This window comes from Emys orbicularis, chromosome 1 (genome assembly GCF_028017835.1).
Source record: "Emys orbicularis isolate rEmyOrb1 chromosome 1, rEmyOrb1.hap1, whole genome shotgun sequence".
NCBI classification, from domain to species: Eukaryota; Metazoa; Chordata; order Testudines; family Emydidae; genus Emys; species Emys orbicularis.
In genome coordinates this window covers 26,318,841-26,336,368 of record NC_088683.1, presented here as the reverse complement: position 1 = coordinate 26,336,368, position 17,528 = coordinate 26,318,841, and the positions used below count along the sequence as shown (strand labels likewise).

General features: G+C 42.3%; 1 protein-coding gene across 1 annotated transcript in view; it reads right to left on the bottom strand.

Annotated features, from left to right (window-relative positions):
* MAGI2 (membrane associated guanylate kinase, WW and PDZ domain containing 2) overlaps window positions 1–17,528 on the bottom strand; it is a 1,116,794-nt gene that overhangs the window by 437,770 nt on the left and 661,496 nt on the right. The window contains exon 3 of the mRNA XM_065403425.1: window positions 9,998–10,117. Coding sequence (XP_065259497.1) covers window positions 9,998–10,117 — 120 coding nt within the window. The remainder of the gene's footprint in view (window positions 1–9,997; window positions 10,118–17,528) is intronic.

Genomic DNA, 17,528 nt, shown 5'->3' with positions numbered 1-17,528 from the left:
TCTGTACAACTCAAGAAAGAGGGCATAACTAGTGGCTTTAAGCCACTTTTGGACTCCTGCAGATATTGGGACCCTCTGGGTATTGATCTAGTCACTGGCATAAATTAAAGCATCCTGAAGGCTGTTATAATTTACACTGGCTGCCAACAGCTGAAGGGGCTGTTTGAGCAGCTGGGTATAAACGGTGCAGCATAGGAAGCCCTGCTGCTGTAGTTCTATACCACTCAAGGACCCCTCCATACTGCAGAATCCAGCTGGGCATAGTCAGGGAAAGGGATGAGGGCCAGGGAGTTCTACATCTGGCTGATATTCTCTGGGGCAATTATCAGCTGCTACAATATAAAGCAGCCCTGAAACTACTACAAAATGTGCCTTGGGACTGGCCTTGGTGTATGTGTGTGTGTCATATAAAGGCCAGTCTCCTCAAAAGGAAGATCTTCAAGAGTGTGTCAGTGTGTTAAGCCCTGCTTCATGTGGAGGTGTGTCTGAATTTCCCTGGTGTCATTCATTCCATTCCGGATGTCAAAAATAACTTTTATTTCTATTACAAACGCACATGGACATTGGGTTATACTCTCCCCACTCTGTATCAATGATCAGCTTCTCACTTCCTTCTCACTGCTACTTGGCCCACGTTCTTTGACTCCAGTGGGCCCTTTCACACACAGGTTTCTCCCCAAAGAAGTGCTGCCCTTTTACTCATGTTTTGTATGCAAATCCACTGCCCAATCCTCAGTAGCACTCATGACACTACCTACTACGAAAGGTACTATTTCAACACCAAACTAATTGCTGTCAGCTCTTTTCATGCAGCATAGTTCAAGACAGAGAAATTAATTGTTAAGCTGTACAGAGACAGAACGCCAATTATTAAAATCATCAATATTTATCCAGCAGGTAAAATTCAGATCAAACAGGATGGGGACATCTGTCACACCATCTTTACATTTCAGAAGTTGAAAACTATTCTGCAGAAGTTACTTGTGAAAGTCACATTTTATGTCTGAATAGCACAACTAAAGAAAAGCCTTGTTTTCTCTTTTCTTTTGGAGGATAAGGAAGTGGGGGGAGGGGAGGTGGAGGGGGAGGACACAGGAATTGTGTTTATTAAACTGTAATTCCTCACCTACTCCTTGCCCTAGTAAACATCAGTGCATTGAACCAAAAAACAAAACAAGGGCACAGATTGATGCCTTTCAGTTCATTAAGTAAGAAGCAGAAGAGAGTCCCTTATAATCTCCAGTACATCCATTGAGATGGACCTGGTGTTACACTGTGCAGCATTTCAACATTTCCATTTCTGAAGGTTCTACCTCTTGCTTTTTTTTTTTTAAACAATCCCTAGCCCTTCATGTTTAAAGTTCTGCAATATTGAAAGACAAGGGCCTGATTCTGCTCTCACTTCCACTTGTGTAAATCAATAGCAATGCCATTGAAGCCAATAGAACTACACTGGTGTAAAACTAGTGAGAGAGCTCAATCAGGCCATAATTCCCTGGCTACATTTAAGACCTGCTCCTTCACCCTTTTAGTAGTTATCCATGCTTATAAACTGCTGGGTCTGAAAAGTGACCATCACAATTTTGCTTTGGGGGGGCCCTTTCAGCGTGGACCTCACTCTCCGCTGCAGTCTGTCTAATTTCATTTCCTCCCTGCTTTTAAAAACACTTCACTTATAAAAAGATGGTTTTAGAATGATCATTATTATCACTGTATTAGTAGCTATATCCATACCCTTTCAATCCATTTACTCCCCTTTTAAAATTGGGCCCTTTCACTTGCTTCTATGTGTTTGGTTTAAGAGGGTGGCATTTTATTACACTGTATTTGTTTCATTTCTTTTGTACAGCATTCCAAGTGCTTTGGCAGGAGGCAGCATTATAGAAATACAATCACTGGGCCAAAACTTGCATTTCTAACTCCACTATTTAAAAATTGAATAAGGAGCTTAGGAGCTTGCTAATTATTAATATAATAATGATAATCATTACAATGCAATAATAAATAAACTAATGCTTATATGGAATTGTAGCGAGGCGGTGGGATACCCCACAGCCCCGCTGAGGGCCGAACCTCCCCTAATACCGACGTGGGCGGAGCCACCGGGTCCAGTGCCCGCCCCTCAGAGGTCACGGTGCTGACCCAGAAGTATAAAAGCCCGCTTGCAGAGCTCAGTGGAGCCCACGCCGGCGGAGAGAGCAGACGTCTCTGGCCGAGCTCCTGCTTGGGAGACAGCCGCAGGTCGCGACCAGCCTGCTGACTTACCAGGCCTGCCGAGCCTACCCCTCGCCCGCTACCCTGAGGAGGATTGGCCAAGCCTGCCCCGTGCCAGCTACCCCGAGGAGGAGCCAAGCCTGCCCCGTGCCAACTACCCCGAGGAGGAGCCGAGCCTACCTCTCGCCCGCTACCCCGAGGAGGAGCCAAGCCTGCCCCGTGCCAGCTACCCCGAGGAGGAGCCGAGCCTGCCCCGTGCCAGCTACCCCGAGGAGGAGCCGAGCCTGCCCTTCGCCCGGTACCCTGAGGAGCCGATGCTGGTCGAGAGCACCGAGGACACTAGGACGGCCCAGGTACCATACGAGGGGGAGTGTGGAAGTAGCCCGGGGGCAGCCGATCCCAGTCTGGCTGCTGCACTGCCAGAGCCGATGTCAGTGTGTTGCGGCCAGGATCCCCACTGACAACAGCGAGTTTCCGCCGCTGCTAGGGCCCCGGGCTGCGATGCAGTGGAGTGGGAGGGCCTGCGTCCCCCCTGCCACCCACTCCTTGGGTGGCAGACTCCCCCTTTTTCCCTGGCCTAGAGAGGCTGGGCCATTGATTGACTATCTGCTACTGACCCAGCCCCTGCTTAAGGGCCTGGGCCTCTGACTGACTATTTGCTTGCTACCCCACCCTGACCCAGGGCCTGGGCTGCTACAAACTGACCCAGCCCCTGCTTAGGGACCGGGGCCTCTGACTGACTATTTGATTACTGCCCTGCCCTGACTTAAGGCCTGGGCTGCTATAGACTTTGCCTCAGCCCTTGCTTAAGGGCCTGCGTTCGGACCTCTTGGCTCAGCCCCTGCTTACGGGCCTGAGCCCCTAACTGTGGGTCTGCGGTCCCCGACTGCCGCCGGACCAGAGCAAGGCGGTGGGATACCCCACAGCCCCGCTGAGGGCCGAACCTCGGCCTAAAACTACTACAGGAATTATCCATCATGCGGATTTAAAAGTCATGCTAATATTAAAGCTGTATGGATGGTGAAAAGGCTGAAGATGTAGCGCTGAATGATGCCTCTGCAGAAGATGAATCACAACTGGGAACTGGAAAGGGGAGAGGCAGCATGACCACCCCATCCTCCCACTTCCCACATTCCCTAGGGCTATATAATAACAATGTTGCTTCCATAGTATTTACAAATGAAAAGATGCCAGCCATCACCTTATGTAATCATTTGTAAAACAACTGAAAATTATAGTGTCCTCAAATAGAGGGAAAACATGGCAAACCAGGATTTCATCGAAGGATATGGGCACAAAGAACATCTTGAAGGAAATACACAGTCATCTTATTTAAAGTATATTCCTTAATTCAAGAGTTCTGAGTTAAAAGTGAAATTCTAATGTTTATTCTACTGCCACACATTACCCAAATAGTAGAATAGTAGGGGTGAAATCCTGACCTCATTTAAATCAATCAGAGTTTTGCTGCTGACTTCAATGAGGCCAGGATTTTAATCTACATGTAGCGGTGTTGGGAATGGTTAAGCAATTTCAGTTAGTCTCTGAATATTTTACTATGTAGGAGAGTTTTGCACAATTTAAAGAACCCACCAAATGATAAAGAGTGGATTTCTGTGGCACAGATAAACTGATTATTCCTCACAGAATTAAATCGGAGACTTTTCCTGTGCATAATGGCAACTAAAGGGTTAATAAGAAAACTGCCTGTCTGCTCAGCTGGGGTTGATTGGTGGCTTCAAAACAGCTGTAAAGAGGAAAGGGCTGCCTGGCACAGGGGTGGGGTGGCTGCAGGGCCGGCGCAACCCATTAGGCGACCGAGGCGGTATTTCGGCGGCGGGACCTTCCGCCACCTCTGTGGGGGGTGGCATTTCGGGGCGGGACCTTCCGCCGCCTAGGGCAGCAGAAAAGCTGGTGGCGCTCCTGGGTAGCTGCCAGGAAAGGAGAACCCTTGAGCAGACTGTCAAGGAGCTGCCATCGAAGTCTACTGTCCAGAAGGAGAATCTGGGGAAAGCCTAGAGAGGAGGCGAGGTGGGAAGCAGCTCAGGGAACAGCAAGGGACTGGGAGGAACTGGTTCTATCTGCTTCACACAGGGGCCTGGAACTGTCCATCCTTTGCCAGGGTCATGGCACTCCTGAATCTTTACTACCTCAAAAGGGCAGAAACTAATAAGGGCCTGGCCAGGGGGCTGGGGTCATAACAAGAAATCAATAGACACAGAACTAAATGATTGATAGCAGGAAGGGGAGAAGCTGTCAGACTTGGTGTAGCACTCCATAGAGCCACAAGAGGGTGCCAGCCGGTAAAGGCAGCCTTGGAATGCTGTGTTAATTTAACATACTTGATTTATCAATGTTTTTGTCATGTTTTTCACATCCTTTTATAGCTCTGAACAAGCTTTTCTATGCTTGTATTTACAGTGCTGCTCCACACCATCAACATCTATTTTCTATGTATAAGATATCTGTAATGGGTATTTATACCTGTGCATATTCTCTGCAAGCCATATTTAGAGCAAATATCCCTATCCTGACAATATTTGTTGTTTCTAATACTGCTCTCACGTATGCTATTTTTTTAAAAATGCCATTCTGTCCATTATATACACTGTTCTTCAAATCCTTCAATATTCTTTATATTTTATAATTATGTTTTACAAGCAACAACAGTCTAAATGCAATGTGTTAAAATGCATTTGTGTTTTAGAAAAAGTTATTACATTTCTATTTATGCACATTAACATTTTTCTGAACATACATTTCATAAGGATTTTCATTCCATGGACTTAGTATACGGACTACAAAGTTTCGTTGACATATGGAGGCAGAAAGGTCTATCAAGTCAGTTATCCACAAATTAAGTCTCTGAACAGGTCTTGACAGGTCAGAGATGAAAGTGTACTGAGCCAAGCCTTTCCATTTAAAGGGGGTGGGGAGAGAATAAACACAGATGTCGTCTTGTTTACCAATCTGCAATGCTTAACCCTTTGCTTTGTAATTTATTGATATGAAGTCTGGGATCATCTATGAATCCATGGCTGCCATTTTTCAACATGCCATGGCCTGGAACTTCACTCAAAAAGTAGAGCTAGAACTCAGATCTTGCTCAAAAAGCACAGTAGCCTGCCACCTGAACTGGAAGGTCTCCTTCAGTGTTACAGCAATATGGGGCCTATGACACACAGCTGAATAGTTCCAATTCTATACAGTATAAGGCAATGATACATATACATACACACTAGCCATCCATTATAGTACTATTATTTTACCTCACTATGTTACCTGAGTATAAACTATATTTTTCCCTGATATATATGATGTTTAGTATCTCATACTGTGCTAGCCAAATACTGAAGTCCTTTACTCAATAAAGTCAATAGGAGTTTTGTCTAAGAAAAACAAAGTAAGGCCTTCTGGATTTGGCCCATTATCACCAATAAAAGCCTGTTAACTATAAAAAGACCATAACATACATTTGCTGATGTATTGCAGGAAAAGAAAGAAGCAATTCACTTACATATATACAGATAATGCTCTGCTGGATTTCATGGAAGCATTATTACACACTTGGGCCCACTAATTCTCTTACTAAAGTCAATGGGAGTTTTGTCATTGACTTCAAGAGGAGCAAGAGCAGGCCCTTTCTTTCTTCTGCCACACGTACAGCCCTGGAGACTGAACTCCTGTGTTTTGCCACAACATTTGCAGCAGCAGTTCAAGCATTTTCACAGTTTTAAAAGAATCCACAAATACAGAGATGGCAAGGTCTTTTCAGCAGGAGCTCAGGAGAACACAAATAAAAGTGAGCAAAAATAGTCACACTATTTGGCAAAAGTGCAGAAAAATGAAAACTAAACAAAAATCATGTTTTTATCAAATTTGTGAAAAATGGAAAACTGTATAGTTTTAAACACAGAATTATTGAAAAAATATGGAACTCTCTGGCAATTTGCTGTTGTCACAAGCGTGACAGACAGAAGTAAGAGGCAAAGCCTCAATGGTGAACAAGTCAAAAACATCAAATTTTCCTGACACACCTTGGAGTCTATTTCAAAACCGCCGACAGTCGGAAGAAAATGGCACTTTTAGATTGTAAATTATTTGGGGCAGGGACCTCTGGAGATAGTGCAACATAAGATAATGCTGACATTCTCAACACTGTGCTATGCTGCTTTCCCCACAAGAGGAAATTTGCAGGCAACTGTCACTAAGAAGCATGTCTAGTCATTTGCGTGTATATCACCTAGCTCAATGTATCCTAAAATGGAACCTTCGGTCACTCCTGTGATATAAATAATAATAAATCAGCCACTTCCTGGGGAATCCTGATCCCTGATGATGTCCCTCTTGTAATGACAACAGTTGCCATTGATCTGGCAACTGTATCCACTGCATCAAGTGCTGCTTGGAGACCTATCCTGGTCATTAGCATTGACTAGAGATGTGAAGTCCTCACAAATCTGATTGGGCAGCTTATCCACAAAGGCAAACAGTCTTTCATGTATGTGGAAGTCATACCTGGCCAATATGGCCTGATAATTGGCCATGCAAAAATGCAGGCTCGCTGAGGAGTAGGATTTCCAGCCAAATAAATCTAGTCTCTTTGGCTCTCTCTTTTTTGGTGTGGACCTGAATTGTTTTGCCTTTTAATTCATCACTGTGACCACAAGGCAGGATGAGGTAGGGTGCACGAAAAGAATTTCACACCCTTGAGAGGCACTTGGTATTTTCTATATGCCTTGTGAGAGGTAGTCAGTGCTGAAGCAGGTGTCTGCCACAGGAATCTGCAAGGATCCATGATATTCCCATTGATACGCAGTGTTATCTTTCCTGATGAGGAGGCCGAAAGTATGTTCACCAACCTGTGTCCCTATACCTTTACCTCCTCAATAGGGATGTGGAGGGCCTCAGCCATTATTTTTAATGGATCTTGGAAACCGTTATAATAAATTTTGGGGCCATGGGTCAGGGGACGAAGAGGACAGGGTGCTACTACGCTACAAATAGCTGCATAGACATAGCAGCTCGGGCTGGAGATTGGACTCTGAAACTTAGATATATCCCTCGCATGACCAGAGGTGCCGACTTTCTAATTTCTCCGGGGATGCTCGACCCCTACTCTGCCTCAGGCCCTGCCCCCACTCCACCTGTTCCCTCAAGGCCTCACCCTGCCCCGCCTCTTCCTGAGCATTCTGCCCCCTCCCCTGAGCATGCCCCACCCTCACTCTGCCTCTTCCTACCCCCACTCCTCCCCTCCCGGCAGGCAGATGGCGCTGGGAGGGTGGGGGAGGAGCTGATCAGCGGGGCTGCTAGTGGGTGCTAAGCACACACTATTTTTTGCAGTCGGCACCCATGTCAGAGGGGCAATGTTTGAATCCAGGAGAACTGGACAGCACCATACCAGTGGTGAGCAGAACTCTAAGAAGTAAAGCTACAGGCAACCAAACAAAAATAATTAATAACTATGAACTATAAACTAAACTGTAAAACAATTAAGCTATCAACTACAGTAGAAAGGTTGGCAGTCTCTTGACTAGTCAGAGCTCCGTCTCTAAGCTGTGAGAGGAACTGAATGGGGGCTGGTATACCTTGGCCTTATGTGTCCTTGCTGTGGAACATGAGGATTGAAAAACGCATAATGTCTTATGAGTACTGCTGGCCAAAAAGACTCCAATCTCAGGGGTCACAAGGTGCATGAACACCATAAGTGGAATGTACATACGGACAAGCACTCAAAGGAGAATGCAACAATGTCCATCTGTAAGCCAGGCGTACTTTCCAGCACATTATTTGTCTAGTTTCCATGACACACATCATAATGGGAGGCCTGTGCAACAGGGACAGGATTTGTACAGAGGTAAGTCTTATGGGTTTATTTTGGTTTGTCTTTGGCAAATGCCAAGATTGCCAAAACCAATCAGGGAGTGATGTATCGGACATTGTGCTGCCTTGCTTTGGGCCCTTATCCAGCTAGAGTCTCAGCAGACTGGTACATTCATGCAGTGCTTCCCAACCAACAAATTCAGAACATTTCACGTTGCTGTCCACTCAGCTTCTGATAGCTGGTATTAAAAGACACTTCTCCGTATCCCTCAAGGAAAGCAAAAATCTTATGATTTAATTTGAACTAGCAGGTCAACTTCTACAATGTTGCTACAAACTAATGAAATTACATTGTCAAGCAATGACAGACCTGTTCAAAACATATGTAGCTTTAATTCAAGCTTCAAAACCTAAATTAACATAAAGAGACCAGCAGAGATGGCTCAACATTCAATGAAGGTCTGATGAAGGTAACACTGCACTATTACCTTACCTTTCTGTTATTGGTTATGCAAGTTTCTCCCTTAATGTCACACAGTGAAAAAGAGAGGAGAGGGAAAGAGATGCATTTTTCCAGTTATTTGTCTTCCTTTAATGGGAACTCTTCTTTGCTATAATTTGTGTATTGATCTAGACCTTTATGAAAATTTATTTACTTTTCAATGGGTACTTTGTGCTAATTAGGTGAGAAAGAATTACTTTCCTTCATGCTCTTTATAATAGAGCTAATGATTTTCTTTGGTGTGAACAGCTCTTTATTTATCTTGAGATGTTTTTCCTGATTGGAACAAAGTCAGGATAAAAGTAATCATTGATATTCTTATCACATGGTACAAATATGGGGCCATATCCTGCAACTGGATCTGTCCACACAAGGGTGACCAGACAGCAAATGTGAAAAATCAGGACAGGGAGTGGGGAGGGGGGGTAATAGGAGCCTATATAAGCAAAAGACCCCAAAATCGGGACTGTCCCTATAAAATCGGAACATCTGGTCACCCTAGCCCATACAGAGCTCCCTGCAGGAGTGGGCCATATTTTCAATCAGAAATATGGTATGTTTTTAATGTTACAATCACTATTGAAGATAGCTGAAATACAGATATTGATCCTTTCACTTTTATTTTTAAATACTTCTGTTTAAAACAAACATTTATTACTTTTTAGTGCAGATTTTGGTTTCATTACCGTTCCGGCAACTGACCGATTCACAAGAGTTTAGCTTTTAGGATGGGTATGTTTTGGAACACATTTGAAATCAGATGAATCAACCATGCCCCTCGGGGAACATTGCTCTGCATTAAGTTGCTAGCTCTTCTCCCCTTAAACAGACATTTTCTAACACAGCAGTCACTGAAAATCCCTATGTATTTGACAGATACATAAATTAATGAATTCTTTTAAGTAACTTTACAAAGCCCAAGAGACATGATATTACAAAGCCTTCCTGCTTTACTTAAAAAGTGCTGTCTCAGCATTCAATGAACACTGATATTTATAGGATCATCAATATTGTATAAGCAGGGGAGAAGTGTCCAGCCCTACAACTGTTTTCTCATTGAAGACTTTGCTTTGTCCTGTAAATGTGCTAAATAAGCAATTATTTGTTTGAACTTCATCTACATTGCCTCAGGTACTTGGCATAAGGAATTAATGTTTCTTTTATAAAACTTCAGAGTATTATCCTGTTGGGCTGCATGACAATTTGTATGAATACTTAGTGTTAGTTTTGCTCTCAGTGTCTCTCTTAGCTAGAGTGATTATTAAAATTACAATGAACCCATCTGCATTTTAGCTTTTTCATATGAAAATATTTTCACAATTGCCATCTGGCTCCTCATAAGTTTCAGATAAATGTAGCAATGACACATTTGTAATGGGATGTCCTAATGCAATTCTGTTAGATCGGAAAAAACATAAAGAAAACATAAAACAGATTTAGCAATAAAAATGTACTTACCTTCATATGTTCCACTTTCTAAGAGAGCACCACTTTTCTCCAGTTCCATAAAATCTTCAACAGTGATGAAAATATAGTCCACACCCGGGACCTCCCCCTCCTTATGTGGCCTTGTGGTGCCTAATAATAAGAGAGAAAGCCATCAAAATGATCGTTATCAAGCATATATTAACTGATATTTGATATCTGAAAAGTACTCCACAGCCTTCATTAATACTTGCACTGTGCTAGTCCTATTGTATGGTTTGAGAAAATGATAGGGTGGTAAATTAAATGTTTGTACTATAGAGTGCATCTTTCTTTCCCATGTTATTTGCAAAACTGTATAACTCTGACTACCTGGATTTTCAATGTAAATATGGACACTGGTGGAGGTGTGCGAGAGCCATTTGGGATTCTGGGCCAGATTTTCTTAGGTTCCAGTTTACATACCTCTAGCTAATAAAAAAGTATAATTCTGCTGTGCTTATTGAGGTCACCACTGAGATCAGGAATTCATATGTAAAATTAGTCTTTTTTTATTTATGACTACCACATTTTCTGCGGTTTTAGAAAAACCCAAACAGTTATTTTAATGTATCAAAGTCTGCCTCTGCTCTCTACAATTTTTTTCTTAGAGCATTTCATGTCAGGATTGTAATCTGTGTGATCAACTTTATGGATAAATATTAAAAATATATTTTTACAGTGGAGCCATGGTAGTGGCTCCGCAACTAACGACTTAAGACACTTTTCCTTTATAAGTCTGATTTTGATCCCACAGCAACCTCAACTTTCAAAAAGAGAACTATTTTTGGTTTAACATTTTGTACGTGTGATCTTGTTAGGTGATAATTTTTGAGTTGTTTGAAGTGGATCACACAAGGTGTTTAGAGATCTGAATCTTTTAAAACAACTGCTATCTTTTTTTTTTTAAAACAAGATTTCAATTTTGGGGGTGGACCGAGGTAAGGGGGAATCCCAATTCTAAAAAACTGGCACACAGGGTATACATAAGTATGTTGGATGGACAATTCTGAAGTTATTCACTGTGGAAAAACTGACTCCTGGGAGCCCTGCACGTTCGCCCAAGATACTAGACTTTGTGATGAGTGATGAAAACCGTTGGAACACATCTATGCAGCTCCTGAGCTCCACAGAGGAAAGTTTAATAAGCACTCAGGAGTCAGGTTTGTCAGGAGAGAAAATGTAGCACTTTTTATTAACTGCACAAAACACTGAGGGCCCAATCATGCAATGCTCATGGACACCTGTGCCTAATATCATTCTGAGTCTGCTCATGCTCTGAAAAAATCCAGGTTAGACTAGGGATGCTCAGAGACTTAATATAGGGATAACAACAAGGAGTCATGACCCTGCTTTGAATAAGGAATTTTTGGTGCATTGAGGTTGTGCTGTACTTAGTCATAGCATTGGGAAGCACATAATACAACACGTAGGAAGTTTTAGTTCATTAATTGCAAAGAAGACAATTATCAGAAATTACTAGAAAAGATATAGTTAAGGTTATAAAGAGATTATCTATTTTAAAAAAACCCAAACCTAAATAAAAATGCTATTTTTTACACACACACAAAAAAATATCTAAAGCTAGGCAATTCGGTGTCAATTTAGCAAAAAAAAAAAAAAACATTTGAAAGTCGAGAAAATTTATCAGAATTTCTGGGATTACTCTTCTGAGTTTCAACAACAGGCTTAATTTCCCCTCTTGTCTCTATCCTGATTACAATCTCTGATCACCATTCCCTATTTAAGTTTCACGGTTAGACTACAAATCTCTATTATCTCACAGAAAAATCTATGTAATCAACCCCCTAAATTGGATGCTAGAGACCGAACCCTTCCCCTCTCTCATCATATGGACCAAAGACCATAACATCAGAGCCATTATCCTTCATATATGGTCCACATAAGACACTGTGCTCATCTGAGTCAACTATTGGCTAAATATACCAACTCTACCTAATCCACCTTCCCCAGATCGGTCAGAATACATGCTCCAGATACAGATCGACTTGTGCAATCTCCATTCTGAACATACGGGCTATTACCTGCTCCCCACAACTCTGTCTACACATGTGTGAGATCCCCCTGTACCTGATATGGCTATTATATAATCAGACAACAAAAGGACATACCACTATAATTCAGATAACCAACAGGGAGTGCTTAACCTTTTTCATGCAGCCCTTAGGAATTATGCTCCACCAGCTTCTTAGTGATAGTTGCCTCTAACTTTCCTCTTGTGGGAAAGGAGCATAGCACAGTGTTGAGAATGTCAGCATTATCTTATGTTGCACTATCTCCAGAGGTTTGGGGTTATGATAATAGATGTGCTACCCACTTAGGACCCACTGTAGTATAGCATCAATAGACTGCCAACTCTTCAATATTCACCACTTTCCCTCTGAGTCACTACTGAACAAATTCCCCAGCATTGTGTTAAGAAACACTTCATGGCGAAGGTGCTGTCTTTTAGATGAGACATAAAAACACAAAAATGTAGTCATTAAAAACTCATGACACTTTTCCCAAAAGTGAAGGAATGAACACGATGTCCAGGCCAAATTCCAACTAGGGTATTACATTCTGCTTACTTAACTTCCCCTTTAAGTTTTCTCTGTGTGTCCTAAATTGTTAAAGTGCTGCAATGTTTTATTCTGGAAGTAGTCGCAGTTCATGTCAGATAAGTGATCTCAATGTACAGTCTATAATCTGTCTATAGACTATAGACGTCTATAGACAGATTATTATTGCACGTCCACCAATGTTATATATGCCATCATGTGCCAGCAATGCCCCTCTGCTATGTACATTGGCCAAACTGGACAGTCACTACGCAAGAGGATAAATGGACACAAGTCAGATATCAGGAATGGCAATATACAAAAACCTGTAGGAGAACACTTCAACTTCCCTGGCCACACAATAGCAGATGTTAAGGTAGCCATCTTACAGCAAAAAAACTTCAGGACCAGACTCCAAAGAGAAACTGCTGAGCTCCAGTTCATTTGCAAATTTGACACCATCAGATCAGGATTAAACAAAGACTGTGAATGGCTATCCAACTACAGAAGCAGTTTCTCCTCCCTTGGTGTTCACACCTCTACTGCTAGCAGAGCACCTCACCCTCCCTGATTGAACTAACCTCGTTATCTCCATACTGATTTATACCTGCCTCTGGAGATTTCCATTACTTGCATCTGAAGAAGTGAGGTTCTTACCCACGAAAGCTTATGCTCCCAATACTTCTGTTAGTCTTAAAGGTGCCACAGGACCCTCTGTTGCTTTTTACAGATTCAGACTAACACGGCTACCCCTCTGATACTAGTCTATAATCTGTATCTCCGTTTGTAAAACATTCTGTGATTGCACATTTCAAACTATGTTACCTTGCACTGGAAATCCCAATTTGCAAATTGCTACGCTACCGTCCCTTAAGCCTTGGCTACTCAACACAAGCAATGGAAAATCCTACTGAATTACATTTCAATCTTGGATCAAAATAGAGCAAATAGAGCTGTAGTATGCAAAGCAGCTAGCCCTTTACCTTTCACAAATACTAAAAAAAGAGAGAGAAAAGAAGCAACTTATTACCATACCTATCGTTGGTCACTGAGCAGTGAGTCTCAGGTATGTCTCAGGATTTGAGCAAGGGTACAGGATTGGTCCATTCTTCCTGCATGCCACAGCATTGGCCCAGTTTTCCCATACCATTTTTACATGGGTGTAACACCACTGATCTCAATGGATTTCCTCTTTAACTGCACCAGTATAAGAGGATAAGTAAACCCTATAAACAAACCCATGAGCATTCCTGGATTAAAATATTATTCATTGTAGTCTTTTATTCTACTGCTTTATTAATATAACAACAAGGAGGTTTACTTTATTACTAGCTACAGAAAGCACTGTGTGCACATGAACATCTTGCTCATCTCTTTGCAAAAACAGGATAATCTCCTTATGGAGACACAAACCTTAAGAGAACATACTTGCTACTGCTTGTAATGTTTAGCTTATTACTAATGTAGAAAGAAAATCACAAGGAGGCCAGCTGCCATGTTGTTAGGATGGTAGTTTGAGAAAAAAATTTAATCCAGTTCCAGTTCCATAACAAAAGGCCCGGGGAGTGTCAAGGACACCAAGAGGAACATGTATGAGGGATATTTATGACAACTGCAATGTGGGGACACATAATCCCCACCCCCACCCTCAGCCCTTTGTTCCTGATTAATTAGAGAGGAGCAGAGGGCAGTTTGCAGTTATAACTGATTACTCAGTGCACGCGTATGCGGATGTACAGGTACTGCAATCATTCCCATCCAGGTACAGCTTTCTTAGGGCATGGCTACATTTGCAGATGTAGAGCGCTTTGAGTTAAACCAGCCTTCGTAGAGCGCAGTAGGGAAAGCACTGCAATCTGTCCACTTTTGTTGCCCTCTGCTGGACTCTTTCCAATTTTTCCACATCCTTCTTGTAGTGTGGGGCCCAAAACTGGACACAGTACTCCAGATGAGGCCTCACCAATGTCGAATAGAGGGGAATGATCACGTCCCTTGATCTGCTGGTAATGCCCCTACATGAATGGCCTAAGGGAGAACATACAGGATTTTGATGTTCTGCTAAGACCCCTTTGTTTGCAAATTGGACTATGGCTCTTTAGCTTTTCTAATGTATGTAGTGTTCAGTTGGTTTGACTCCTTAGTCTATTACGCTTTATCCATTCAGCCATCTGGACAGGTATAAGAGAGAACTACAGCCATTGCTGGCAGACATAGGAGTGGTATTTCATGGAATTAATGTTATTTACTGGTTTGCAGGTGCAAGTATAAGTTATCTTTAAAATACTTTACTTGCCATTATATTCGCTTATTTCCTTTTTTATTTATATTAAGTTTTCTTCAGCATCTACTGTCATGGTGTCTGGGTGCCCTACAAACAATTAAAAAACAACAGACAAAATTGCAAAGGCCACTCATGTAATGGGCTCACTGCAGTCTCACTTCCTAGCTGCCTTGCCAGAGACCTGAATATTGGCATAACATCAGTATGTTGAGTGTGTGAGTTTTACACTGCTCCCTAGGAGTCAAACTTTACCCTGGTAGTGTCAGCAGAAGAAACAAGTTCCAAAAGGCAAAGGCTTTCTTCTGAAAACACTCTGCCACCAGCCTTGGAAATTTCTAACTGACATCAAAGCTGCCTCATCTGATCTTACCGTTACCGTTATGACAACACAGGAGAGGACATCTCCTAGGCAGCGGGACTCCAGATGCTTTGAGGCTTTAAAAATGACTTGAATTTCATTTTGGAGTGCATAGGTAGCCAGTGCAGAGCATGGAGCATTGGTGTTATACATAGATAACTGTCAATCCGACTTGATGTCTATCTAACCTATGATAATGCACAATTAAAAACAAGTAATGAACTGTTGTAATATAGTCTGCTACCTTCTTTTTGTATCACACATCCCGGGTTATTATGTCATAAGCAATATTAAAAGTAGAAATATGGTGATTGTACAAACAATAATTGAGCTCTTCTTACTTCGTATCTCCTGAGTCTGATTTTAGAACTCTACATGAAGGATAACATCACCTGCTAAGTTGGTTTAGGCTTTTCTATACCTCACTTGCTCAGCTAATCTTTCTGGTTTGCTTAGTAGAGCACAGAACATGAGATCTCATTCATATTAAGCTAATAGACCATATACAAATCGTTTTGCTTTTATGTAGAGTTCTGTCAAAGTGTAAAATATTTTTTTAAAACTGGAGTAAAAGTAGAAGGGCAAAAACAAACTACATCTGAACTGAGTTTTTCTAAATAACTAAATTACCAAACTATACATTTCAGAATTGTGTAACCAGCCCAGCAATGGGGATGGGACCAAGGGGTTAGAGAGTAAATTGAGCTCTTCCAAAGGATGGTCTGGATTTTGTCCTTGGATGCATGTACACAGTTCTGACCTGGCTGGATTTTCCTCTCTCACCAGTGGAAATCAGAAGTCACTGCACTGAAGTCAATATAATTACACCCGTGTGAAACTGGTGACAGGATAATTGGTCCCCAAAACTTCAGTAGTAGCTGCAGGCATCTGAGGCCAGAACTGATGTCTTAAAAGTGAGATGCTCAGTGCGTTCACCCCAGTGAACTCAACGAGAGTAGAAGGCATTCAGTACTCACAGGACTGAGCCTTTCGTTTCTAAGGGGTTGGCTACACTTGAAAGTTACAGAGTAATAAAGGAACCCCGGTACACTAGCTCACTACCTATCCACACTGGCAAGGCATGTAGAGCGCTCTGACTCCGCGGCTACAGCGCTGTTGGTACTCCACCTCGGCGAGAGGAATAACGTTTGCTGCGCCTTGGCTACAATGCCCGGGTGTTAGTGTGAACGAGGTGTTGCGTTACTGCGCTCTGATCAGCCTCCGGAAATGTCCCATAATCCCCTTAAGTCAAGTGGCCACTCTTGTCATTGTTTTGAACTCCTGTAGGAATGCGGAAATGCCCTTTCAAAGCTCCGTTTCTGACAGCCGGCATGCAAGCCCTTACTGTGGAATGCCGTGTGTGAGAGAAAGAGGTGGGGGGAGGGGGAGGTCTGCTGCTGTCTGAACTTACAAGACAGCATGCTGACATGCTCTCAGCCCCCCCAAAACCCACTCTCTCTCCCCCCACATACACACAACACACTCCCTGTCTCACTCCACCTCACCCCTCCAATTTTAAAAGCACGTTGCAGTCACTTGCATGCTGGGATAGCTGCCCATAATGCACCACTCCCCATGGGTGACAAAGCCCTGGCTGGGATGATTTAGTTGGGGATTGCTCCTGCTTTGAGCAGGGGGTTGGACTAGATGACCTCCTGAGGTCCCTTCCAACCCTAATATTCTATGATTTGGCACTAGTTTAACTAATATTTATGCAGAAAACTTGCCTTGAGTTTTAAAGAACTGGAGATGTTTCCTTGTTGTAACACAATGTAGGCACACACTTGTATATATCCTAAGCAGCCCAGGATGAATAGATGTATTGATCTAAAAATACAATTATAAAAATAGATTACTCCAGTAATCACTCCTTTGCCCAATAATAACAATGTGTAATAACCCAGCAGCTGACAACATATTTAAGATGTTTTTAATCCTCTACCAAAGTTCTTCCAGTCCTTCATAGCTAAGGAAAACAAATGGGCCTTGTGGAGTGTACTGAAGGTTAAAAGACTAGAACTGTTTAAGACAAGGCTTTTAAGACTAGATGTAGTAGGGGACTTTCACAAAGGCCAGTGTTCTTTTTAAATCTCCACACAAACACACACACGCACACCTCATTTCAGGTGGCTGAAATTGAGTAATTTATTCTCCTTACTGACCCTAGAGATACTGATTCTTAATATTAAAATACACCAATTCTTCATTTTCTTCTAAGGGGTAAGACTAGAATTTTCCCTTTAGCAGGGTATTTACATTCTAGCAACATTAATATATTCTATACACACAAGATTTTTCCTAGTCTTAATTATTGCCAAAGCTGTT